The following is a 26,127-nucleotide window of genomic DNA, read 5'->3' as shown; positions in this document are numbered from 1 at the left end:
ATGACTGGGTGTTGTGTGCTGTCCTTAGGTTAGTTAGGTTTAAGTAGTTCTAAGTTCTAGGGGACTGATGACCATAGATGTTAAGTCCCATAGTGCTCAGAGCCATTTGAACCAATCTGTCGAACTTGAACTGTTTTCATTGAGGTTTATAACAAACCGCTCCTCTCTCTCCTCTATAATGCAGTCTGATTTCCACATTTGAGCTTCCACTTTTTCTACATGGAGGACACACTTGTTCCAATCCTCTGCAGTCACTTCTTACTGCTTCTTCTAGCAGTACTTTAACTTCCAGCATTTTGTATGTTTTGTTTTTCGCTGCAGCATAGCCTTTGATTCTGGCCCACTCTATCTCGATGACGTTTAATTCACAGTGGTTCGGAGGAATTCTGAGAACAGTTTTCCCTGCATTCTTCGCCATTTCATCTATTACGTATTCGTTGTGCGCTATTCTATGATTTTTAACTATATCAAAAAGTTCTTTCTTCAACATACCGTCTTCGAAATCGATGTTTTTAGATTTTAGCCACTCTGATATTTTGTGCTTATTGGAATTCTCATTGGGAACTTTTTCTTTTCTCCGAGAATGGTATGGTGCGTTATCAAGAACAATAACTGCATTTTCCTGAAGCCGAGGAAGAACATCTTGAAACCACTTCTTGGAGGTTTCGGCGCACATCTCCTCATGATAATCTCCACTTTTCTTGGATTCGAAAGTCCACAAACATCCTTCAACGAACCCTGCTTTGCTGCCAATGTGTGCGATAATCAGACGTTTCCCTTTACCTGATGGTCCCTTGCTTCCGGTGGATAATCCGGACAGAAATGCTTGGTGCATGATAGTGACCTACAACATTATGCACATCAAATTGTATGTGACATAGATCACAGTTATTTCAAGTGAAGTAGTGGATGGTGGTGTAACTTCAAACAATGCTACAGAATTGGAAGACTTGAGGTAACGAAATTTCCAACAAAGCGTCAAGTGGACAATGCACCACAAACTGCGAACTCTGCCAGGAAATTTGTAAAGGAGATAAACAAACTTATCTCGTCATTCAGTAAGGAATTGTTTTTAACTCTGACCAGTCAGGATTTGAAGAGGTAACACACATCAAATGAACCCTGGAAATTAAAGTACCAAGAGAGTTATATTAAGGTCAACAAACATCAATGCCTTAACTCATTTGTACACAATTAGGCCAGCTGTTAACCTGGATGCTAAATTGGCTGGAAAGTTATTTGTTGTGCTGCATGAAGTTGGAGGTCCTCTGCCCCCTATGATTTTCTCATGAGCATGATCTTGCAAGGACAGTAGGGAATATTTATTCACAACAAGCAAGAGTGGGGAAAATGGACATAAGATAACGACAACTATGAGATGAGCACTGCTTTTGACCAATAGTTGGTCAGAATAACTTGCTTTCGCTTGATTCCTGGTTTACATATAAAAATCATACTCCTTTAGAGCAAACTACTACTGAAAAGTACGTAACATTGCAACTCATACCACCTGGAATCACTGGACTAAAGACTAGTTTCAGTGTTTTGTTTCAATTAATTTCAGATGCCCCCCCATGAACAATGGACCTTGCCGTTGTTGGGGAGGCTTGCGTGCCTCAGCGATACAGATAGCCATACCGTAGGTACAACCACAACGGAGGGGTATCTGTTGGGAGGCCAGACAAACGTGTGGTTCCTGAAGAGGGGCAGCAGCCTTTTCAGTAGTTGCAGGGGGAACAGTCTGGATGATTGACTGATCTGGCCTTGTAACAATAACCAAAATGGCCTTGCTGTGCTGGTACTGCGAACGGCTGAAAGCAAGGGGAAACTACAGCCGTAATTTTTCCCGAGGGCATGCAGCTTTACTGTATGATTAGATGATGATGGCGTCCTCTTGGGTAAAATATTCCGGAGGTAAAATAGTCCCCCATTCGGATCTCCGGGCGGGGACTACTCAAGAGGATGTCGTTATCAGGAGAAAGAAAACTGGCATTCTACGGATCGGAGCGTGGAATGTCAGATACCTTAATCGGGCAGGTAGGTTAGAAAATTTAAAAAGGGAAATGGATAGGTTAAAGTTAGATATAGTGGGAATTAGTGAAGTTCGGTGGCAGGAGGAACAAGACTTCTGGTCAGGTGACTACAGGGTTATAAACACAAAGTCAAATAGGGGTAATGCAGGAGTAGGTTTAATAATGAATAGGAAAATAGGAATGCGGGTAAGCTACTACAAACAGCATAGTGAACGCATTATTGTGGCCAAGATAGATACGAAGCCCACACCTACTACAGTAGTACAAGTTTATATGCCAACTAGCTCTGCAGATGACGAAGAAATTGAAGAAATGTATGATGAAATAAAAGAAATTATTCAGATAGTGAAGGGAGATGAAAATTTAATAGTCATGGGTGATTGGAATTCGAGTGTAGGAAAAGGGAGAGAAGGAAACATAGTAGGTGAATATGGATTGGGGCTAAGAAATGAAAGAATTTTGCACAGAGCACAACATAATCATAGCTAACACTTGGTTTAAGAATCATGAAAGAAGGTTGTATACATGGAAGAACCCTGGAGATACTAAAAGGTATCACATAGATTATATAATAGTAAGACACAGATTTAGGAACCAGGTTTTAAATTGTAAGACATTTCCAGGGGCAGATGTGGACTCTGACCACAATCTATTGGTTATGACCTGTAGATTAAAACTGAAGAAACAGCAAAAAGGTGGGAATTTAAGGAGACGGGACCTGGATAAACTGAAAGAACCAGAGGTTGTACAGAGTTTCAGGGAGAGCATAAGGGAACAATTGACAGGAATGGGGGAAAGAAATACAGTAGAAGAAGAATGGGTAGCTTTGAGGGATGAAGTAGTGAAGGCAGCAGAGGATCAAGTAGGTAAAAAGACGAGGGCTAGTAGAAATCCTTGGGTAACAGAAGAAATATTGAATTTAATTGATGAAAAGAGAAAATATAAAATGAGACACTTAAAGTAGTAAAGGAGTTTTGCTATTTGGGGAGCAAAATAACTGATGATGGTCGAAGTAGAGAGGATATAAAATGTAGACTGGCAATGGCAAGGAAAGCATTTCTGAAGAAGAGAAATTTGTTAACATCGAGTATAGATTTAAGTGTCAGGAAGTCATTTCTGAAAGTATTTGTATGGAGTGTAGCCATGTATGGAAGTGAAACATGGACGATAAATAGTTTGGACAAGAAGAGAATAGAAGCTTTTGAAATGTGGTGCTACAGAAGAATGTTGAAGATTAGGTGGGTAGATCACATAACTAATGAGGAAGTATTGAATAGGATTGGGGAGAAGAGAAGTTTGTGGCACAACTTGACCAGAAGAAGGGATCGGTTGGTAGGACATGTTCTGAGGCATCAAGGGATCACCAATTTAGTATTGGAGGGCAGCGTGGAGGGTAAAAATCGTAGAGGGAGACCAAGAGATGAATACACTAAGCAGATTCAGAAGGATGTTGGGTGCAGTAGGTACTGGGAGATGAAGAAGCTTGCACATGATAGAGTAGCATAGAGAGCTGCATCAAACCAGTCTCAGGACTGAAGACCACAACAACAACAACAATTTCAGATGATCATTTTCATTACCTTGTATATACAGCATTAACAAAAATGTAATGCCACAATAAAGAAACAATAGGGAGAGAACACTTCGAGAATATTAGCATCTCAAAAACCATAGAAAAGTGTAATTTAAGTTGCTTTGTTTTGAATCCGGACATTCATATGCATCCTATAATGCATACTATGCTGTTTACTATGATTTATGAATTTCTGGTTTTCTTCCAATATTCTCTTACGTTCCATTTTTGTATTACATAATGTACAATCTGTGAAATGAAATGCTATAGTTGTATGAACGTTAGTATGTGTCTATTTGAAACTAACTAAGCAGGTGAAATTAGCCAATATTTTGGAATTAAACATTTCTTTCACAAGATATTTCAATGTCTGTGCAATTACTTCTGTAGCACTCACATTATTTCTCTATTAGTGTCAGTTTTTTGTTAAATTTACAGAATGTCATTGTTTGGAAACTATGGATTGGTAATATATACTGTTTTATCATAATACATTTTCTATGTATGTTGTGTAAGATTTATGATGCAGGACATTTACTATATAATTACCTACTTCATGTTTATCTAGTCATTAATACTCACTAGCAAAAGAATGACAAAACTTTCGAAGACAGCTCTACAAAATAGACTGACATCCTGTAGGAATGGCGAAAATTTAGCAAGGTAGCCGGTTACTTCAACATGCGTGCAAATCTCAAACCCACTTTTTTTACATGTAGAATCACTACTCAGATCATTATATCTTGCGAAAAGTATTTCATGGCATATTTTCACATTTCAGTTTCATGACTAGAAAGCAATCACAACTGTGGAAGCACAGATATTAGTCATCCCTTTGAACCACCAATTCAAGATTTTACATTGTATTTCAGGTCTCTCAGGGAATGGTGGGACAGCTATCAGCTCGGCGAGCTGCTGGTGTTGTCCTTGAGATGATAAAAGAGGGCAAGATTGCAGGGAGAGCTGTCCTGTTTGCAGGACAACCAGGAACAGGTAAAATCAGGTTCAGTGAAAGATACCCAATGTGTATAGCTACATACGTCTGTAGTAATAATGTAATAATCAGTATGAATGAGTCTTTCATGTATTTTATTCTGCCAGTGCTTGGTGTATAGATATTTTACCTGTCCATGTTATATTTAGTAGTAATGTGTACCTATCCATATTACATTTAGTGACAGTGTGTTATACATCTTGTGAAGAGGAAGTAATGTAGGATGGATCATGGGTGACAGCAGTGAAAAGATAATAGTGCCATTGACCTTCAGATTATCTAGTTCATTTTTCAGAGTTTGGGACTTCAGGAACAGAGTAGCCATATGCGTAGTTAAGGAAGATTTTTTTTTTCCTGGTGTTTCACCTTGTAGTAATGGTTGGTATATAGACATTTAATGTAGCTGCCAAGTATTTACCGTCTTTTCTCCTTACATGTCTCTTTGTGTAGTAGTTTAATGATGTAAATAGTGGCATAAAATTGTCAGTCAGTTAAGAGTACTGTAAAATTTCATTTATATTGGGCATTGTTGCATATTATAAATGTGTAATTAATTTTATAGGTAAAACTGCAATTGCCATGGGACTGGCACAAGCGTTAGGTCAAGACACACCTTTCACAAGTATGGCTGGTTCTGAAATATACAGTTTGGAGATGAGTAAGACAGAAGCTTTGACACAGGCTATCAGAAAGTCCATTGGAGTGCGGATCAAGTAAGTTTGAAAATCCCTGAGCCTATAATCAGTTGTTTGCAATAGTTTCTTATATTATAATTTAATCTTGCAGAGAGGAAACTGAAATTATTGAGGGAGAAGTGGTTGAAGTACAAGTTGACAGGCCTGCAACTGGCGTTGGTACAAAAGTCGGGAAGCTTACTCTGAAGACAACTGAAATGGAAACTATTTATGATTTGGGTAGCAAGATGATTGAATCACTCATGAAAGAAAAGGTAAGTTCATTTTAAGTAGATTTAAAACAAATGTTAAACGGAGTTTCTTTGAAACTACCTGGCAGATTAAAACTGTGTGCTGGACCAAGACTCGAACTCGGGACTGGCAGAATTAAAGCTGTGAGGATGGGGCGTGAGTTGTGCTTGGGTAGCTCAGTTGGTAGAGCTCTTGCCCACGAAAGGCAAAGGTGCCGAGTTCGAGTCTCGGACTGGCACACAGTTTTAATATGCCAGGAAGTTTCATATCGGCGCACACTCCGCTGCAGAGTGAAAATTTCATTCTGGAGTTTCTTTGGTTTCTGGCATCCACACACATTCCCAATTGTGACCGTACAGGCTCTTCTAAAGTGGCATAAGGCCATTGCATTGAATGGAGATTATGTTGAAAATAGTTTTGTACTCAAAAGAATGGGCAATAATAGGGTGTAAAGGAGTTTTGAATAAAAGCAACCTGTTTTCAGAAAAAAAGTTGCATTATTTGAGTGCCCCTCATATGATCATTACCAACTTTTCTACTCTGTTCAAAATGACTATCATTTGAATAATGAGCAAACAAATGTTTCTGACTTAATAGCGCAGGGTGGCGATTCTTCTGGAAAACCTGGAATTCTCAGGGAATTACATTTTACTTAGAAAAATCAGAGAAATCTTGGTGAATTTCATCTCAGGGAATTCTTTGTTTTTAACTTAAACTCAATAAAATGAAATTTAAATATTAATGGATCACAAATTTTAAAATACTTAATATTTCAGAGTGTGTTAATTACATGAGTGTTATTCGATATGAAGCACCGATGTTTTAAAAACTGCAGTTAAACTACTGCTTATGACTAATATATCTCAGCTGAGAGCAAAAAGTCATTATTATGGTATGCCATCCCCCACCCTCACCCCCTCCTCTCACCATTAATTTACCAGCAGCTTCTTGACACAGTATTCCTCCTCACACCTGGAATTCTCAATTTTTTTATCGCCCTACAGGTTTGAGTAGCCGCTTTGTATAGTCAGCAACAACGGAGGGAAAATGTTTTTTAGATGTGCCTGGAGGCACTGGCAAGACTTTTTAATTAATCTAATACTGTAAACGTTAGATCTGATGAAACCTTGCTGTGACATCATCTGACATTGCTGCCGCACTATTAGTAGGCAGTTGAACTGATCATTTTACTTTCCAAGTTTCCTCTGAAATGTTATGGTCACACCACCTACAGCACCTGTAATGTTTCTAAGCGAAGTAATAGTGATACATTTGAAAAGGTTCAGCTGGATAAAATTATGTCTTCTAGTCCTGCAGTACACTCTGCCACTTTATTCTTCTGAGTGCAAATGTTATTTTGCCACTAAAGCTTACTTCAGTGAGTAGCTGAGGACTTCAATATTACAAGCAGATTTATTGTCATATTGAGATACATAGACCTTTTCAGTGTAAAGGATCTCCAACAACTGAGTTTCTCTCCAAACCAAAAACAATTCATTTTTCTGCTGTTTTGTCAAAAACTGACATTTTGAGCCCGTGGCTGTGTACAAAATATAGTTTGACTCTTACACAGGTAATAGCAACCAGCCATGTTTTATAATGCTATTTGTTTATTTAAACAGCACCATTACCGGTTTGAAACTGACCAGTTTATCCTCAGACAGCTAGTTCATGTTATACATTAGATTTCGCCTTTTATTTACCCACCTGACAAAACTTCCTTGGGCTGGTGCTGCCCTGCAACCAAAAGATGATGTGAGACAATGTCTTTTTAACTGTAATTGTGCCTCATAACGATTTTAAGTGATTTAAACAAATTATTGTTATGAAAGGGAGGATGTTTTTGGTACTTACAATGAAGAATCTGCACCATTATGTTCCAGTGTGGGTTGCTCATCAATCTTGGAGCAGCGAAAACTGTATAATGCACTTTTTTGTGTATATATTTGCACATAATGTAAAGCACCACTCACACACTCAGAAATTTCATCGCGTGGCGGTATGTATACAAAGATGACGGCATTACAACCATAACAATACCAAAAACATCAACGCTGAGAGATATTTCGTTAAATACATGTATGTGACAGTAGAAATTTACAAATTGCTAATGTTACATTATTTATTATTTATATTGACAGAAATCTGATTAAAATTAAGATAAACAAATAAAGCAGTCGGTTATAAAGCATTACTGCAATTATATTAACGTAATTATAATGGTATACATTGGGACAAGAGTAAATGACAAGGGCCAGATGTACATAAATAAATATTACAACTATGGATGTGTTATGGCATACATCGAGAGCACAGTAAATGGTTTGGGATGGATGTGCATATATAAATATTGCAACAGAGGATTTTTTTTTAAGTTGGAAAGCAGGTGAATGAAATTTTGGAGAAAGGATGCATTGGTTAACTTGGTTTGTTCATTGAGGAGATTTTGTGGTGATTTGCTTTTATGTACATTTATTTCAATCTCCTTGTGCAAATTGATAAGGCTACATTTCTCAGCATGGTGCAATACTTTATACATGGTCTTCAGTGGAAGACTCATGCCTGTTTTAAATAATCTGTCATGAACTAAGGGATCTGTTCACCTATCACTGCGATTGAAACTGTGTATCAAACCCAGAGAGTGGAAAATTCAGCATAATGACCCCTAAGCTGTTTACGTTATTTAGTAGCTTAGGCTGATTGCAGCTCTCCCCCTGCATCAGTGCATCCCAACAAAGTGAAGAAGTCTGAGAGAATGGTCATTTGGCACTGCACAGCAGGGCCACGGAGGTAATTAACTCAGAGAATGGTGAGGAGGAATTATTTAAGAGGTAAATTGACATACATGTGTTGTAGGTGACAGATCGTGCGTGTGAAGTACACAACAGTACGAAATAACACCACAAAATACTTAAAAATCAGTAAAATAAATAATAATGTCTCCGCTTTAGTGCCATACATCTCAGAATTAATTGGCAAAATTATATCCTGATATCCACAGCGTGTTAACTAAGGCACTTGATCGATTTTAGAAAAATGCTATATTGTCACCTTCAGATGAACCCATCAGTAAAGTAAATAACTTCATTCTGTCCAAGTTTGAGGACCCATCACAAATTTGTTATTCTTTTGACATGGTATTAGTGAGAGAGAAAGCAATGCATTACCTTACTGGTTTTCTTTCTTTCTTTCTTTCCTCCAATTCATTAAATGTCACCTTTCCCTCACAGGAGACTCATAACTCTTTTTTGAGTATGTGCAGGCTATCCTTCCACTATCCCTTTCTCTGTTGGCCTCTCCATTGTGAGGTTTTCTTGGTGCCGACCCTGCTTGGACCTGGTTTATGAATGGGCCTCAAGTTTCCACTCCCGGCATATTTACAACTTTTCATTAAATAAACACATGGTCCCCACATTGGGTTTGACCTGCCACCAATTTTCAAAACACTACAGAAGTGTGGATAGTGCAGGGAAGAACACCCAATGCAGTGTGTGCTCCACTTTTGTGCCTTCCTATCTGTGCACCTTTCCCTTGAATCCAAAACCTTGCACAGTAGCCATGCCATTGTGCAGGTGGGGGGGTCAAAGGTGGTAGCCCCCAGACCATGCAGGGATCGTACTGTCGGTGCCCAAGCTGAAAACTCGCCACTCGTGCTAAGGAGTTTGTACTCTTCGTGTCTGGGGAATGGGGCGTTGAGCAATATATTACTGGTCAGGTGGTGCCCGTGGGGAGAGCCCCCATTCAGAGTGGGTTCTACCATGGCAGATAAATGGCAAATGAAGCAGATGAATTTATCTCTTGCTGGTGGCCATATGGCCCCTAGAGTGTCTGTGAAAGAATAGCCCTCTTTCAATGCTGAGAGATATGACCCTAAAGTGTTTCCCTGGCTACACCTTGGGAGGAACATCGGATTAAGTGGCAATCAGAGCAGTGTTCGCCACAATACTTGGTCTGTTCAAGGACTGATGGTGATTTGTTCTTAGCCACAAAGCCATTATTCAGGCCATCTCTAAAACGAAAAGTGGGTCAGTTCTGAACAAAATTACATCTGCCCAGTCACATACACTGCTCGCTGGGTGACATACCAGTGACTGTCACTCCCCGTAAAGTCTAAATTTAGTTTCGAGCATCATTTTCTACAGATACCTGCTCTTATAATGTGATGATGAGATGTGTGCCAACTTGGAGCAAAGAGGTGTACACTTTGCCCACTTTGTCTATAGGGGGCCAGAGAACAATAGGGTTGCTACCAGTGCCTTCATTTTGCCTTTAAGAGGCGATTCATTGACTGAGAAGGTCAAGGTGATGGTATACCGATGAGATGTCGAACTATGCTCAGACATCGCAGAGGCCATTAGAGATCATAGGTTGACTCTCCAATGCCATAAGTGGCACCCATCAGTGGAGCACATCATTGCTTTTAAGTGGCTCCGTGCCTGGGTGTGTCACCTAATAAAAAGACGGTAGCAAGAATGCTGGGAATGGTGTATTTCAACCATCAGGCTGTGTTCCTCTCCTTCGGAGGTTTCGGCTAAGATCAGATGTATCTATGGATACCAGACACCTGTAGGTGTACCTGGTGTCACCTTGAATAAATGGCGCTGTCTGAGCTTTATCAACCTGTCTTTCATGTCCTAAAACAGCAGTTGGAGCAAAAGCAATTATCTTTTACTACACACCCCCTAGAACCATATAATGACCCATTCAATGATTGGGAATTCGTCAGTGTCCTTGCCCACTCTTCTGTTACAGCCCTAGGGCCAAACCACATCCACAACCAAATGTTCAAGCACCTACGAGTGGATTGATTGTCAGCATCATATCATTGCCATCTGTAACCGCACCTGGAGCAGGGGCCAGTTCCCATTGCAATAGTGAGAAAGCATCATTGCCGCAGTACTGAAACCAGTTAAGCACCTTCCAGAGATGGACAGTTATCGCCCAATAAATCTCGCTGGTGTTCTCTGAATGCCTGGTGAGCTGGTGGCTGTGTTGGCTCCACGAGTCTGTGTCTTCTGGCTCTGTTCCAGGGTGGTTTTCACAAAGGTTGTTCCACTACTGAGAATCTGGTTTACCTGGAGTCTGCCATCCAAACAGCTTTTGCCCGATGTCAGCATATTATTTGTAGCTGTCTTCTTTGACCTCCAAAAGGCTTATAACATCACGTGGCGACACCACATCCTTGTTGCCTTACATGAATGGGGTCTCTGGAGCCTGCTCCCAATTTTCACCCACAACTTCCTGTTGTCAGCACTGTACATTCCGGGTTCAAGTGGATGCTGCAGCTGTGCAGTTCTCAGTATCGCCCTCCTAGTATACGAACAACTTTTGCCTCTACTTTTCCTCATCTCGTAAGAGTGTCACTGAACGTTGACTGCAAGCTGCCACGGGAAAGATGCTGGCATGGGCCCCCATCCATGGCTTTCAATTTTCCGCCACCAAGATTTGAGTTGTGCTCTTCTGTCGACGTCATATTGTTCATCCACAACCAGAAATTAACCTTACAACCAATTACACAATGTAGCGGAGATTTAACGCTTTTTAGGACTGGTCTTCGAATCTTGGTTGACATGGATTCCCCATCTTCACCAGATTAAGGGAAAGTGCTGGCTGCACCTTAATACACTTCATTGCCTTAGTAACACCAGCTGGTGTGCAGATTGCACTGTTCTTCTGCAGCAGCTTTGTCTTGACGTATCACGCGGTCCAGAAGACTCAGTTCATCCAAGGGCCCTCTGCTACCAATTTTTCTCCATCCTCGGTGCATCCCAGGGTTCAGAAGTCATCTACACTGTGGCTCAATTGTTACTGGTCGTGTATGCTTTGCTTATACTCATGCAAGACATACTAAACTGCTCTCCTTGGTGGATGGCTGTAGTGTTTTCACTGCAGAGTTGGTAGCCATCTCTCCTGCTCCTGAGCGGATCCATTCCTGCATTGGTGGGTCTTTCCTCATCTGCAGTGACTCCTTGAGCAGTTTGCCAGCTCTCGACCATTGCTACTCTCGCCATCCTGTGGAAATTGCTGCTATGCAGGGTTCCCTGTACATCCTTGAACAGTGTGGCCACTCAGTGACCTTGATCTGGATTGTGGACCTCATCAGGATCCTGCGGAAGGAACTTGCTTAGAGTCTGGGCAAACAGGCTACCAGTAAACTGACTCTTGAGATTGGTATTCCTTATACAAGCCTCCAATCAGTATTACACTCTCAGGTTTGAGGTGTCTGGAATACGGAATGGCTCACTCTGACTTTACCGAACAAACTGTGAGTGATAAAGGAACCTACAAATCTGAGGTGGACCTCCATGCTGGCTTTGCATTGGCAATACTTGGCTGAGTCTTGGTCATCTGCTCCATAGTGAGGACATGCCCCACTGCATTGTGGAGCCTGTTTGACAGTGATCCACATTTTGCTGGATTGTCCCAACCTAGCCGTCCTGTGGTGGACTCTTAAATTTCCCTGACTTGCTGTCCCTGGTGTTAAGAGACGATGCCCCAGCAGCTGACTTAGTTTTACATTTTATTTGTGAAGCGGGCTTTTACCACTCTCTTCAAGTGAGGACCACTGAACCTTATTGGCCTATTGAGAGGCTGGCAGTACACACTGTTGACTCTTCAGCCCAGACCAAACTGCAGTTGTCTGGGTGTGGTGGTCCAGCCCAGTCATCTCCTATTTGCTCTTTTACTCTTCTTCTCCCCCTCTCGTGTAGTCTGTTAGACTTGTTCGTCTTTTGTCTCTCTGCACTTCTCTCGCCCTGTCTGTGTTTGTAGTCTTTCCAAAGCAACTCGGAATAGAGTACCTCTGGTAAGCGGTGGAGGCTGCTTTCAGGGACTTCCAGCTGCTCCCTAGATGGGGCAGCTTTCTTGCCTTTCTTCCTCTGTCCCCCTGTCTTCTTTTGTCCCTTTGCTCAGCTTCTCTGGCAGTGGTAGACCTTGAGGTTTCCTTCCTCTGGGTTTTGCACAGTAGGGTCTATCTGATCTACAGTCAGATAGACCTGTCTGTTCGAGGGTGAAGGGATTGATGACCTAGTAGTTTGGTTCCTTTAAACATCCAGCCAATTCCACTTTTAACTCCACCGCATAAATTTTTATTAAAAGTAGATGTACTTATTATTTTATTGAGGAATTCAGACACACACCAATTTTGCAATGGAACAAGACAATGAGTACCCAATCTCAAAAAGATTTTGGTCAGGTGTACAATTGTAACTGGCTGTAGAACTGGAATAACTGTTTTGATAACGTGAGTACCAATGATACTCAAGGACTTACCTTCCCAGTTCAAATGGCTCCAGCTACGCATTAAAATCGCCTTTGGTACGACAGTTAATAAACACATGGTCAGACACTTTGAACTTTGCTGGAACTGAACTAAGCATGCAGTGTCTTTTACTTGTTCAGTTGCATAGAGCCCTGGCAATTGTGGCATCAAAATATAATATGTTGATCTCGACACCTAATCCTGAAGAGCTTATTGATGTAGAAGGTAAAGAAATATTTCGAATACATAGAAAATATCTGATGGTCTACAGTTAAAACATAAACATTAATCTTTTAAGGGCTTCTTCTGGAAGCTAAATGCAACAAATTTTGTTCCACTTTCTATGCAAATAGGACCATTACCAGAATTTGGAGGTTACCCAACATTGTTCTCTGATTTTAATCATTACTCTACAAAGTGGCCCATAAATAAAATTGTAGCATCAGACAAATCCTTCGTGCTAACCATGCGAAGCTAGGCTGGGTCACTAGGAAGAATCTAATTTTATTATCTGAATAATTAATTTTGATGTGTAGAGTTTCTTTTATGTTTTAATGATTTTCCTTAAGATAGCACAGGATTTATTGTAATAGTATTTACTCGCTTCTGTAATTTAGGCTTTTTAAATGTCTTATTAATGCCATACTTTGTTCTTTTGTTGCTTGGGGAAGCACATTTTAAATATTGATTGAGATCAATCTATGAATGCAAGATAATTCTGTGATGATGATATGAACTTTCAGGGATGATGGAGAAGGGTAAATGTGCCAATTTGAGGTAAGGGACCCCAGTCCGCAAATGACCAGATTTGAATGTTACAAGCAGAAAATCATTCTGATACTCTGTCAGTGCACCTCTTCTACTGCAGACTATTTGTTTACCATGTTTTGAGAGGAAGTAGTATGCCAAGGAAAGAGCTTGCAGTAGTAGTAGTCCACTGATAAGAGTTATCAGAATGATTTTCGCTTATAAGTTTCAACTCGGTCATTTCTGGACCAGGATCCCTTACCTCAAATTGATGGATGAACAGTAACTTTCTGACAGCCTTTTCATTGTGCCTTTCTGCAACTTGGCATCTCTGCTATGTGGTGAGTAGCAACAACTCTTTTCGTTGTATTGTTACCCCAGATGGATACATTTATTCTTCTCCATCAGCCCTGAAACATTTTAACATCATCACAAAGTCACCCTGCATATAAATTTGGAAGTGTGTGAATGGAAGGGGGGGAGTGGGGTTCATTTAGCTCTGAAGGAAGCTTAGCAATTTTTCAGTATAGTTTATGTGCAGATTGGTGACTGAATGCTTCACTATATGATGAGTTGTTACCATTAGTCCTTCCATTATTCGTATTCCACCAAGGACTTCTCTATCATTTCTTTGTCTTACACTATTGAATGCTGCCTGAACAGAAACAGGTGTTAGGTGACTTAGTGACAGGAAACAGTGTATTGAAGTTATCAGTCTGACAAAAGCATGATTTGGAAGTCAGCTATGTCATCAATAATAAAGAAAGCTATATCTGGTCAGCTGCAATGTTAAGTTTGGAGTAATTTACATTAATAGCCTGTTCCAAGGTTATCAACATGGTTCTACTGTGTCCATTGCATAAAAACCAGTTTTGTATCAGTTTGGAGATCTGAGCTGAACAGACATTGTGAAAATGCCTGTGCTTTGTGTGAACATCCTAATAATATATGGCCACATGTTCCCAATAGTATTATCCAGTATTTCACGAAAAAATTGTGTTGTGGTTTTGGCATACCATACTAGTAGGATCTTGGTCGTCTTTCATCCACAGTCATTTTCGTAGATAGCATCCTGAATCATCACAGGCCAATCTGAGAAAAGTAGTTCTCTAACCAGACAGCTGCTGTTACGTGGACATTTTCACAGTAATGGGTTAAGTGTTGTGGTAAACTTCAGTTCCATTTGACATTAAGCAGAAACTCTTAACTATTACAGCTGTTAAAGACTGACATTAAGGTACATCAAAGACTTCTTATTCTAGGTCCAAGCTGGTGATGTGGTGACCATTGACAAAGCTACTGGTAAGATAAGCAGGCTGGGCCGCTCTTTCACACGGGCACGTGACTATGACGCCACAGGACCTCAGACGAGATTTGTGCAGTGTCCAGAGGGAGAGCTGCAGAAACGGAAGGAGGTTGTCCACACTGTGACCTTGCACGAAGTGGATGTCATAAACAGTCGCACACACGGCTTCCTCGCACTGTTCTCAGGTAAACTGTGCTTAATTTTCCATATGCTGTAACTTCCGTGTACATGTGCTTCATAGAATGAGAGGATTTTGAAATGAGATGAATGTAGGTAGGTCCAGTTGTGAAGAAGTAAATAAACGTATGCAGTGTTAAACATGTAAGGTCAGTGTGTTCTTCTGTGACTGCCATTCTCTCAGAAAACATATTAATTACAATAGTTGTGGGAAAGAGTGAATATTTGCTTGAGCTGATTTGACAGCATCACATTTAGTTACATAGTTGGTTACACTGTTGGTGTTGGTCAAAATCAACTGTACCATGGAAGTAGGAAGCAGATTTCACTTAATCCCGCATCCGGCCATCTTGATTTAGGTTTTCCGTGATTTCCCTAAATCGCTCCAGGCAAATGCCGGGATGGTTCCTTCCAAAGGGCACGGCCGACTTCCTTCCCCGTCCTTCCCTAATCCGATGAGACCGATGACCTCGCTGTCTGGTCTCCTTCCCCAAACAACCAACCAACCAGATTTCACTTCTGTTGGGAACTCGGGTGATCTGTTATAAGAATTGGAGGTGAGGGGAGGGGGAAGCACGTTGAAATTAGAGAAGAGTTTTGACTGCTGATGTAACAGAGTGCGTGCGCACACACGCACGCGCACACGCGCGCGCACACACACACACACACACACACACACACACCAGTAAAAATAACAAGTGTAGGTTTAAAAACTGTAGATTCCTTACTGTGGGAGTAGGTGCGTGCAGAACTGTAGATTCCTTACTATGGGGGAAAGAGGTACACGTTGAGCCAAGATTACAAACAAGGGGCAGTTCCCACTGCAGGTTGTGAGGAACTCATCTCTTGTGAGTACAAAGGGAGATGAAGACGGAAGGGGAGAAGTCACAGAGTTGATGTCAAAGGTAGTATACCAGTAAGCACAGTCAGCATCAGTCAAGGGATGATTGAAGTACAGAATGAGAAGGAAAAAAGAATCAAGAGGAAGAGAAATGGGAAGGCAAATGAGCAGTTAATTAAGAAGCAGGAAGAAAATGGAAAATCCAAGGTGATAGGTGCGGGAGTGGGGGAAGTGAGGCATGGAGATAAATTACTAAAATAAATAATTAGGTAATTGTTGGGGGTTTGTAACTGAATATTAAAAATTTAGTGTAGCTAAACATCTGCAGTAACAGGAAGCTACCTCCCTACTATAGTTTCCAAAGAGATGATAGTGCACACACACGCACACACATACACACAATTAGCTTTCACATTGTGGATCTAGGACATAAATGTGACAACCTGATGTAAACCTCGAACATCCCCACCAGTGGACATGGAGGTGGAGGCAGATGAGCTGGCCTCTGTTGCACTATGGGGTACTGTGGAAACCTGCCATGGAGGGCACATGCAGCACTTAGCAAGAGGACAGACCTGCTGATGGAGGTGTTTATTTGTGGGCGGCATTAAGCCAAGCAGGCCAGTGCTTATGCTGAGTGTAACTACTGTGTACCTCACCTTGTGCATTGTGCCAAGTGTGGTTGCTGGGGGCTCAGTCTACAGCTGCCTGCCCGCAACATCCGCATGCTAAGTTATCACTGTACATGTCTCTGTGAGGGTTCAGACTTTCTGCTTCCTGTAGATTCACTCGCATGGCGAGTTTTGTTCTCACAGCATTCAGTTCCCCAGTTATTGTGAGTCCTCCATCGGCCTGCGAAGTACTGACAGTCTAGCGTAGCTGTATTGTCATGCCAATGCAGATACTAAAAAACAATAAGTATGATTTATTTACACAGAATGTACAGTGTATATACTTAACTTTTGTGATAGCTTGATGTGTGGCACTTAGAGTTCTATACTTAACATAACTGATAAGAACTATCTGAAACATTTTGTAGTCTTTGCTGCCTCTGACAGTTTGTAATTAAGTCGCAATAATGGTTTTTAACTGGGATTAACATTTGGCATCAGTTCATTCCACTATCACTCCATACCTAGCAGCTGTTAAGATGTTAATTGTTCATGTCCATTGGCAGCTGGTGCAGGCAATGGCTACACGAATGTAGACGAACTGCACAGAGCTTGTGGAACTAGCTGGCAGGTTGGCAAAGGATACCGCTGTATGCGTGGTATGCTTGCCACTATAGTCTCATATTTGTCCAAAAATAGATGTCTTGTGCTTTATCTCTATAATCAACAAGCACTTCTTGCACATACAAGTCACAGTTGAGGCACTATTGTCAGTCAGGACATCTACGATTGGGACAACTGAAAACTTTCTTCCTAGGATTTTAACCCTCTCTCACCATGAACTGCAGTGGAAAAATGATAAACAGTATTGTTGGATGGATATGATGCATCGACTGTCTTGTGGCAGAAGCAGAATTTGGATGTGTAATATGACTGTTATCTCGAGGTGACTGGTCAGAACTGGGAGGCACCTGGTGTGTAGTAGAGATCAGACGTGCAGCAAGCATTAATCTAATGTTAGCGTTCCGTGCTTCACAAATCAACGTGCCATTGTTACATCAGTGCTAATAGGCTTCCATTGTTCCCACTGCAGTTTCACTGGTATGACGAGTCTGAGAACTGTGGCACTGCAATCGCTTCATACGCGTTCACTTGTTCCCATATACTCAAGCATGCAGGAGTGTAAGGCTAGTAGTGGCTTAGTACGGACAATGAGTACACAATCTTGCTACTGTAAAGTACTGACAAGGTGAAATGACTGACTGTAGGGGTCAGATGGCCTTTAATCAAACTGTGTTTTGTGAGACAGTGAGTGTGTAAGACAAAAATTAGTTGATGGCAAGTATACAATTACAAATCTGTTTCATTAGAGGATGAGTGATATCTGGAATGAGTTTCATGCTATTGTCCGTGCTTCAGAAAAAACATACAAATTTTGTCCAATGCAAACAAAATGTCTTTATTCTTGTTTGCTCCACCTCTACTACAAGAAAGTGTGTGCTGGCTCATAAAAAATAACTTGGCATAGAGCAATGTATCTGTTATATCCCAGCTGCAAAAGAGCACACCTGGCTATAGCAGCTTGTGTTTATGGGCTAACAGTGAATTGTCTAGCTTATCATTCATCATTCATTTCTGTAATTTATTATAGTAATTAATCACCATTTGAAGCTTGCACTTCAGCTTTGTCATAGTTTCTATTACTATCGTTCCACACTTGGTAACACCTCGTGTGTGTGTGTGTGTGTGTGTGTGTGTGTGTGTGTGTGTGTGAACGTAATTGTTAGACAGTCTCTGAATATACATTAAATATTAGAATAAATTTAGAGCAGCCTTCAGAAAAGTTTTACCTACATAACTCCACGTATAAACAGAACAATATTCATAGCCAACTGATCAGTCATTATATTGGTAAATAACTTATTCCTTTCGTTAAGTCAGGCTGGACATTTAGTGGTGTTTCAGCTTGCATTTGAGAATCACTATAAAGCCAAAATCATGATCATGTGTAATAAATGAATTTTTCAAAATGGTCATCATGTGTGTAGTGGGAATCACGAGAGTCTGCGGCTATACTTGCGAACTTGTGTACTCACTCTCCTTTTCTGAGTGAGCCAAGTTCAGTTGTACCTGACAACAGATGCAAGTGACTAGCGGGCTATGGGGGAGACTCAAAAGAGTCAAATATACGGGCACACAGAGACATTGAGTTTTAAGATGACATCATAGGACTCTCTGGGGAATTGAAAGCGAGTATACGGAGCTCATTTCTGATTTGTAGCATGTAGTGTGCTTGGATGGTGGTGTCCTCTTGTTGTATGGCTGTGTACCATCTGGCTATGTACAATACAGTAAATAAACAAATATCAGCCCTCAAAATAAAATGGATATGCTATTTATGGAAGGTGGCATAATGCGAGGATAATTTTTTTCTACTTTTGTGTATCTATTGGCAGTACTTAGAATTTCATCTCCTGGAAATGTGTGTGTTCTGGGTAGCCATTCTGCCTCCTTCCAGTTTATACATATTTTAAAGTGAATTTTCCTTTTGAAACAGTTAAATTATTAGAAATGTGGGGGCAAGTGCAAAAAAACAGGGCTTTGTGGGAATGGATGGTATCGTGCAAGAAGAGTTGGTAAGTGTTGGATGGGGCAGAAGGGGGTAAGAGGTTCTGCAGGTGGCACTGGATGTGAAGCACTTGTTGAGGACAACATGTTGAGTGGCACTTCACACAACTGGGTGATCAAAGTTGGCTCTTAGCCAAAGTTGTGCAGTTGTGTTCATCTGAGTGGACTGTTTGTGCAAGTTCATACTCATGTAGAATACTGTGCAGTGTGTGCAGCAGAGTTGGGGTGTGATATGGCTGTTTTCATAATGCAATGCCTTTTGAGATTTCGGAAATGACAGATTGTGGACAAAAAATGTCTTAGGCAGAGGAATTGCACGATTATTGCTTCTTGCATGGGAATTTGGTGGAAAGGGAAATACCACTTTAGAATAATGGTAGCAAAGATATTTGTCACTACAGGATGGGATGGAGCTAGTTAAAACCCTTGTGCACATCCAAATGCAGGTGATTGTGTCAAAGGAGTAGAAATCATAGGTGGGATTATAATTAGCCACAGAAACCAGGTAGGCTGCTATGGTGCCAGGAGTTGGGAGAATTAGTGTTGATTAGTGACGAAACGATGTGCATTTGGGATGTCGGTGTAGAGGGAGGTGGCATTAATAGTGGCAGAGTGTTTGTTGCTAAAGGAATAGAAACTTCTGAGAGCCAGGTATTCAGTTGGAACACAGTAACCAGCCACAGTGGTACACTCCAGATATTTTGGCTTGTGGATCTTAGAAAACATGTAGGAAGTAAGTGTTCGGTGAGTCGTGGCAGTGAGAAAGGGACAAAGGAAATATATTTTAGGTTGGGCATGTATGTTTGAGAAATGGTGGAGATCACACCAAACTCCTCGAGAATGGGATGATTACAGCAGAACCTGTATATACGTGATGGCAGGCAGAGGCCATCAAGCAGGTAGTTAATCTATCCTTCGTCTGCTTTGAGAACGATAAGATCAGGATCTGCTTTATGATGGTGTATGGAAGTTCCTTCCGCATAGAGGTTTTGCTGTGGTGATTGATGTTGTAATCTATTTGCCCTACATAACTATAAGAGAGTGAATTTTGAGGAGGATTAACTGCCACTGTAAAACAAAAAAATTGAGAGTTACACGCCATAAAATGAAATTGATGTCATAAACATGTATTAACAAAGCTAAAGTGCCTTGTAACATGTAATAGGTGTGTCACAAGAACTCAGCACAGACTATTAAGACTTCTGTTTAGCATACTTGTCACCAACTGTATGTAACTTCCATACTGTAATTAAAATAAATTTGTGATAGAACTTTCAGTGAATCGACCAGTGGGGGTTGGGGTCAGCTGAACACTGCCCTTTCTCAAGCTTCACATGCTCGCTGTGTCGCATATTCTTTAGATGCATACAGAGCTTTGGAAGGCAAGACTTATTGCTTGGAGAATCAAACCCTGAGTGATTCATATTGATTGTATCAGAACATGTGTGTGCCCATACTAACTGATAATACTGGCTCCTCTCCCACTGTTGGTGACAACTATCAATCACGAAGTTGTTTTGTTAGAGCAGTAAACAGTTACTCACCAAGTTGAGGCATAATGGCTAACATAAATGGCTTTAATGCATTTTTCAGTTGAAAGAATTTCTTAACACCAAATAGGACTTTTTGCACAGTTTCTGTTACTTAGCTTTCAATAGCTTTAGAATTTGGGAACTACAACTGAAAGGCAACATACATTGTGGATCTGAGACACAGGAACAGTTTACATGTTGCCGTCATAAATTATCATCTGTTCAACATCTTTGATGCAGTGCTTAGCACATTGGACTCGCATTCGGGAGGACAACGGTTCAAACTTGCGTCCAGCCATCCTGATTTAGGTTTTCCGTGATTTCCCTAAACCGCTTCAGTCAAATTCTGGGATGCGTCCTTTGAAAGGGCACGGCCGACATCCTTCGGTATTCCGATGGGACTGATGACCCTGTTTGATCCACTCCCCCCCCCCCCCCCCCCAAACCAAACAACAACTATCAACATGTTTACATAGACACAATTCATTATCAGTTTGCTCAGACTAGTTGATGGTGTGGTTGAGTGGGGAAACATATAGTTGTGAAGATGTATCTCAATTTGGGATGCTGTTAATTCAGGCCATTTGCAACTACCGTATTTACTCAAATCTAAGCTGCACTCGAATCTAAGCCGCACCTGAAAAATGAGACTCGAAATAAAGGAAAAAAAAAATTCCCGAATCTAAGCCGCACGTGAAATTTGAGACTCGAAATTCAAGGGGGGAGAGAAGCTTTAGGCCGCACCTCCAAATCGAAACAAAGTTGGTCCATTGTAATACGAGACACAATTAGGTCGAATGAATGACGATGCAGCTACAGTAGTTTGGTTCGAGTCGTAAGCTTAGCAGTTAAGCTTTACCAGGTAGCTATTGCTATGCGTCAGGCGCTCCGTCCATATTTATACGGGTACCCTTCCTTTCTCACATGCTTCGTCTGGTTTGAATCAATTTCTTATTTTGCTTTGATCTGATAAGTGCCGTTTTCTTTGTTATAGGTGTTTACGTCACTCTAAGCTGAAAATGCATTACTGTACTGTGTCATACATTGTTTGTCGCATTCTGATAGTGCGTGTTTACGGCCTGTCGCCGCTCGCGGCATGGCTTGCTTTTGTGCGCGCTATCGCCGCTTACAATTTAAAAAAAAGGAAGAAGAAGAGAGGAATCGTCTCATAGCGAAACAATGGCAAGAGACTGCTATTTGTTGTTACTTACACTGCTGCTTTCTTTGATAATGATTAACAAGAACCAAATAATAGACTGCGTATGATAGAACATGTTCTGAACGAGAGTTAGGCGAAAATTATTCTCCGTTTGAAAATCTATGCGGCCGCTTCTTTAGTGCATCAAATTCTGCACAGAAATTAAGAGTCATCTTAGATTTAAAAATCTAGTCAGTTGCCGTGCTTCATTTCTGACTGTATCACTATTAGGCATAAGAATAATACAAATATAAACATGACACGATATGTATATTCTTCCGCGTTTGCTGTTGTCTCACTCTAGTTTCGTAGTTTATTAGGCAGACAGGATTTAAATGAGATAGCAGCAAACACGGAAGAATACATGGCAAAATGTTTATATCCGTATTCTTTCTGATGGGGAAGAGAATACTGCATGTGATTCACATTTCGTCAGGTTCCTATTAGCAACCATCTCTTCTCACAGCTAGGAAAAAATTCAGACCGTAGAGTTGGCCATATTGACAAACATCCCAAACAGTCTTGCCTGTCTGATTTTCGTAGTACATTAAAATTCTGCTACATTCGAAGATGAACAATACGGAATTTGTATTTACTTCGTTGGATAATGTATGAAAATGCAGTGGTCAAAACTCAGGGCGGAGAAAAAAAAGCACGTCTTCCACCCTTTTTTTATATATATATATATATATATATATATATATATATATATATATATATATATATATATATATATATATTTAAAAAGAAAGATGATGAGACTTACCAAACAAAAGCGCTGGCAGGTCGATAGACACACAGACAAACACAAACATACACACAAAATCTAGCTTTCGCAACCAATGGTTGCCTCGTCAGGAAAGAGGGAAGGAGAGGGAAAGACAAAAGGATTTGGGTTTTAAGGGAGAGGGTAAGGAGTCATTCCAATCCCGGGAGCGGAAAGACTTACCTTAGGGGGAAAAAAGGAGGGAAAAAAGGACAGGTATACACTCGCGCACACACACACATATCCATCCTCATATACACAGACACAAGCAGACATTTGTAAAGGCAAAGAGTTTGGGCAGAGATGTCAGTCGGGGCGGATGTACAAAGGCAAAGATGATGTTGAAAGACAGGTGAGGTACGAGCGGCGGCAAATTGAAATTAGAAATTAGCGGAGATTGAGGCCTGGCGGATAGCGAGAAGAGAGGATATGCTGAAGGGCAAGTTCCCATCTCCGGAGTTCTGACAGGTTGGTGTTAGTGGGAAGTATCCAGATAACCCGGACGGTGTAACACTGTGCCAAGATGTGCTGGCCGTGCACCAAGGCATGTTTAGCCACAGGGTGATCCTCATTACCAACAAACACTGTCTGCCTGTGTCCATTCATGCGAATGGACAGTTTGTTGCTGGTCATTCCCACATAGAACGCTTCACAGTGTAGGCAGGTCAGTTGGTAAATCACGTGGGTGCTTTCACACGTGGCTCTGCCTTTGATCGTGTACACCTTCCGGGTTACAGGACTGGAGTAGGTGGTGGTGGGAGGGTGCATGGGACAGGTTTTACACCGGGGGCGGTTACAGGGGTAGGAGCCAGAGGGTAGGGAAGACTTACCTTCTATGTGGGAATGACCAGCAACAAACTGTCCATTCGCATGAATGGACACAGGCAGACAGTGTTTGTTGGTAATGAGGATCACCCTGTGGCTAAACATGCCTTGGTGCACGGCCAGCACATCTTGGCACAGTGTTACACCGTCCGGGTTATCTGGATACTTCCCACTAACACCAACCTGTCAGAACTCCGGAGATGGGAACTTGCCCTTCAGCATATCCTCTCTTCTCGCTATCCGCCAGGCCTCAATCTCCGCTAATTTCTAATTTCAATTTGCCGCCGCTCGTACCTCACCTGTCTTTCAACATCATCTTTGCCTTTGTACATCCGCCCCGACTGACATCTCTGCCCAAACTCTTTGCCTTTACAAATGTCTGCTTGTGTCTGTGTATATGAGGATGGATATGTGTGTGTGTGCGAGTGTATACCTGTCCTTTTTTCCCTCCTTTTTTCCCCCTAAGGTAAGTCTTTCCGCTCCCGGGATTGGAATGACTCCTTACCCTCTCCCTTAAAACCCAAATCCTTTTGTCTTTCCCTCTCCTTCCCTCTTTCCTGACGAGGCAACCATTGGTTGCGAAAGCTAGATTTTGTGTGTATGTTTGTGTTTGTCTGTGTGTCTATCGACCTGCCAGCGCTTTTGTTTGGTAAGTCTCATCATCTTTCTTTTTAAATATATTTTTTTCCCACGTGGAACGTTTCCCTCTATTATATTCATATATATATATATATATACACTGACGCAGAGGTTTTGGCGCCAGTATTTATCTTTGTGCCTACAAAGCATGCCTGTGTAGCGCTACATATATTCGACGACAGAAGTTAGTTGCGGCGGCACCTACCAACATTTTTTTAGAACTTCCGCTTGCTTTGTACTCGATTCTAAGCCGCAGGCGGTTTTTTGGATTACAAAAACCGGAAAAAAGTGCGGCTTAGATTCGAGTAAATACGGTATTTACCCTTTAAATATTTGTAACATTCTTAGATGTCTGGCTGCCAACCTACCCTAATTGTACGTCATGCTACTTATGTACTAAACTGTATTTGCTGTGAATTTATGGAATAAAATGGAACTATTGACTGTTGGTAACCTTCAAAAGTTAGATTGGGCCCCAATAGTGATAAACAGTGAGAGACTGACAGCAACTTGGGTACTGGGGCTTAAATTTTGTTAGAATCTCATTAAGGGTGTAGGTTAGTGGTTTATTTTGCCATAAGACTTTCTTTTAGGTAGCCTTATACAAAGAGATCTCCATTGTTTTTTATTCTCTGAAAAGCACCACATGGTATCTCTGTTGATATTATGTATACTTTGACATTATTCAAATTACTAATATTGGCACTGGCTTCTTCATATTTTAGGTGATACTGGTGAAATAAAGTTTGAAGTGCGAGAACAAATTGATATGAAAGTTGCTGAATGGAGAGAAGAAGGCAAAGCAGAAATTGTTCCTGGTGTATTATTTATTGATGAGGTAACACTTTACATACATGTGTGTTTTAACTAAAGCCATTTTTCATATACTTCCTGTCTTTAATTGTTCTGTTCTAATGTATTTAATGGATTCTTGAGTTCATGTCTTGGGGCGTTTGTCTTGTAGTACTTGTTGTTAATGGTACATAAAATCAGTGTGAACTGCTTGCATATGTAACTTGAGGAAGCTGGGATAATAGGAACAGTAGACAGAATGCTTTTGAAGAGTATTCTCACAAATTATTTTTTATGGCCGTATAGACAAGTGTCGAAATGATACCAATGTTCTACTAGGTTTTTATAGCTCTAAAATACACTATCTGATCAAAAGTATCCCGACATGTGTCATGTGGAAATAAAATGATTGTACGGTTGGTCAGTTGCCTGGTGCAAGTCTTTCTATTTGACTCCACTTTGGGGACTTGAGCATTGATGAAGATGAGATGAAATGATCAGAAGAACACAAACATCCAGTCCCCAAGTGAAGAACATCTCTGACTTGTTCGGGGATCAAACCTCAGACATCATGATGTAAAGCCAGCAACACTAACCACTATACCTTGAGCTGTGGACTATGACCGATAGATGTCACAAGAGGCAGTGAGTATTATGTTGCCGGCAACAGCAGCAGCGGGTCAATTAGGAAAGGTCAGTTACTTCGAACGTGACCTAGTCATTGGATGTCATTAATCAGGGACATTTCAGCCCTTGTAAAGTTATCAAAGTCAGCTGTTAGTGTCGTAATTGTGACGTGGAAATGTGAAGGCACAGTCACAGCTAAACAAAGTGCAGGCAGATCTCGTGTACTGACGGAGAGGGATTATCGAGCATTGCAAAAAGTGGCTGTAAGTAATCGTGTAAAATCAATGGAAGAAAGGGATTTGGCCTGACTAATCTCTGCATACCTTGTGGTGATGCGGTGGAATGGTTTCGGTTTAGTGAATGACTGGAGAACGTCATCTGCTCTCATGTAGTGTTAACAGTGAAGTATAGAGGAGATGGTGTTGTGATACAGGGGTGTTTCTTTTGTGTTTAGAGTATGGTCCCCTTATCACACTAAATGTGGAATGGTATGCACACATTTTACAGCATTGTGTGTCATGTACAGTAGAGTTAAGATATGACACTTGGTCGTATCAGCACGACAATGCACAATGTCATAAAGCAGCGTCTGTGAGAAAATGGTTTGTGGAGAACAGCATTCCGGAAATTGACTTGCTTGTCCAGAGTCCT

The 26,127-nt window shown here is 41.0% G+C and overlaps 1 protein-coding gene across 2 annotated transcripts in view; it reads left to right on the top strand.

Moving 5' to 3' along the window:
- LOC126100173 (ruvB-like 2) overlaps positions 1-26,127 on the top strand; it is an 82,932-nt gene that overhangs the window by 17,544 nt on the left and 39,261 nt on the right. For both annotated transcript variants that reach the window (XM_049910722.1, XM_049910721.1), the window contains exons 3-7: positions 4,479-4,599; positions 5,163-5,313; positions 5,387-5,549; positions 14,797-15,025; positions 24,783-24,895. In XM_049910722.1, coding sequence (XP_049766679.1) covers positions 4,491-4,599; positions 5,163-5,313; positions 5,387-5,549; positions 14,797-15,025; positions 24,783-24,895 — 765 coding nt within the window. In that variant the 5' untranslated portion in view covers positions 4,479-4,490. The remainder of the gene's footprint in view (positions 1-4,478; positions 4,600-5,162; positions 5,314-5,386; positions 5,550-14,796; positions 15,026-24,782; positions 24,896-26,127) is intronic.

The sequence above is a fragment of the Schistocerca cancellata genome, chromosome 9, assembly GCF_023864275.1.
Source record: "Schistocerca cancellata isolate TAMUIC-IGC-003103 chromosome 9, iqSchCanc2.1, whole genome shotgun sequence".
In the NCBI taxonomy this organism is placed as follows: Eukaryota; Metazoa; Arthropoda; class Insecta; order Orthoptera; family Acrididae; genus Schistocerca; species Schistocerca cancellata.
Note: the sequence above shows the minus strand (reverse complement) of the source record. Positions and strands in the feature narration are given on the sequence as shown.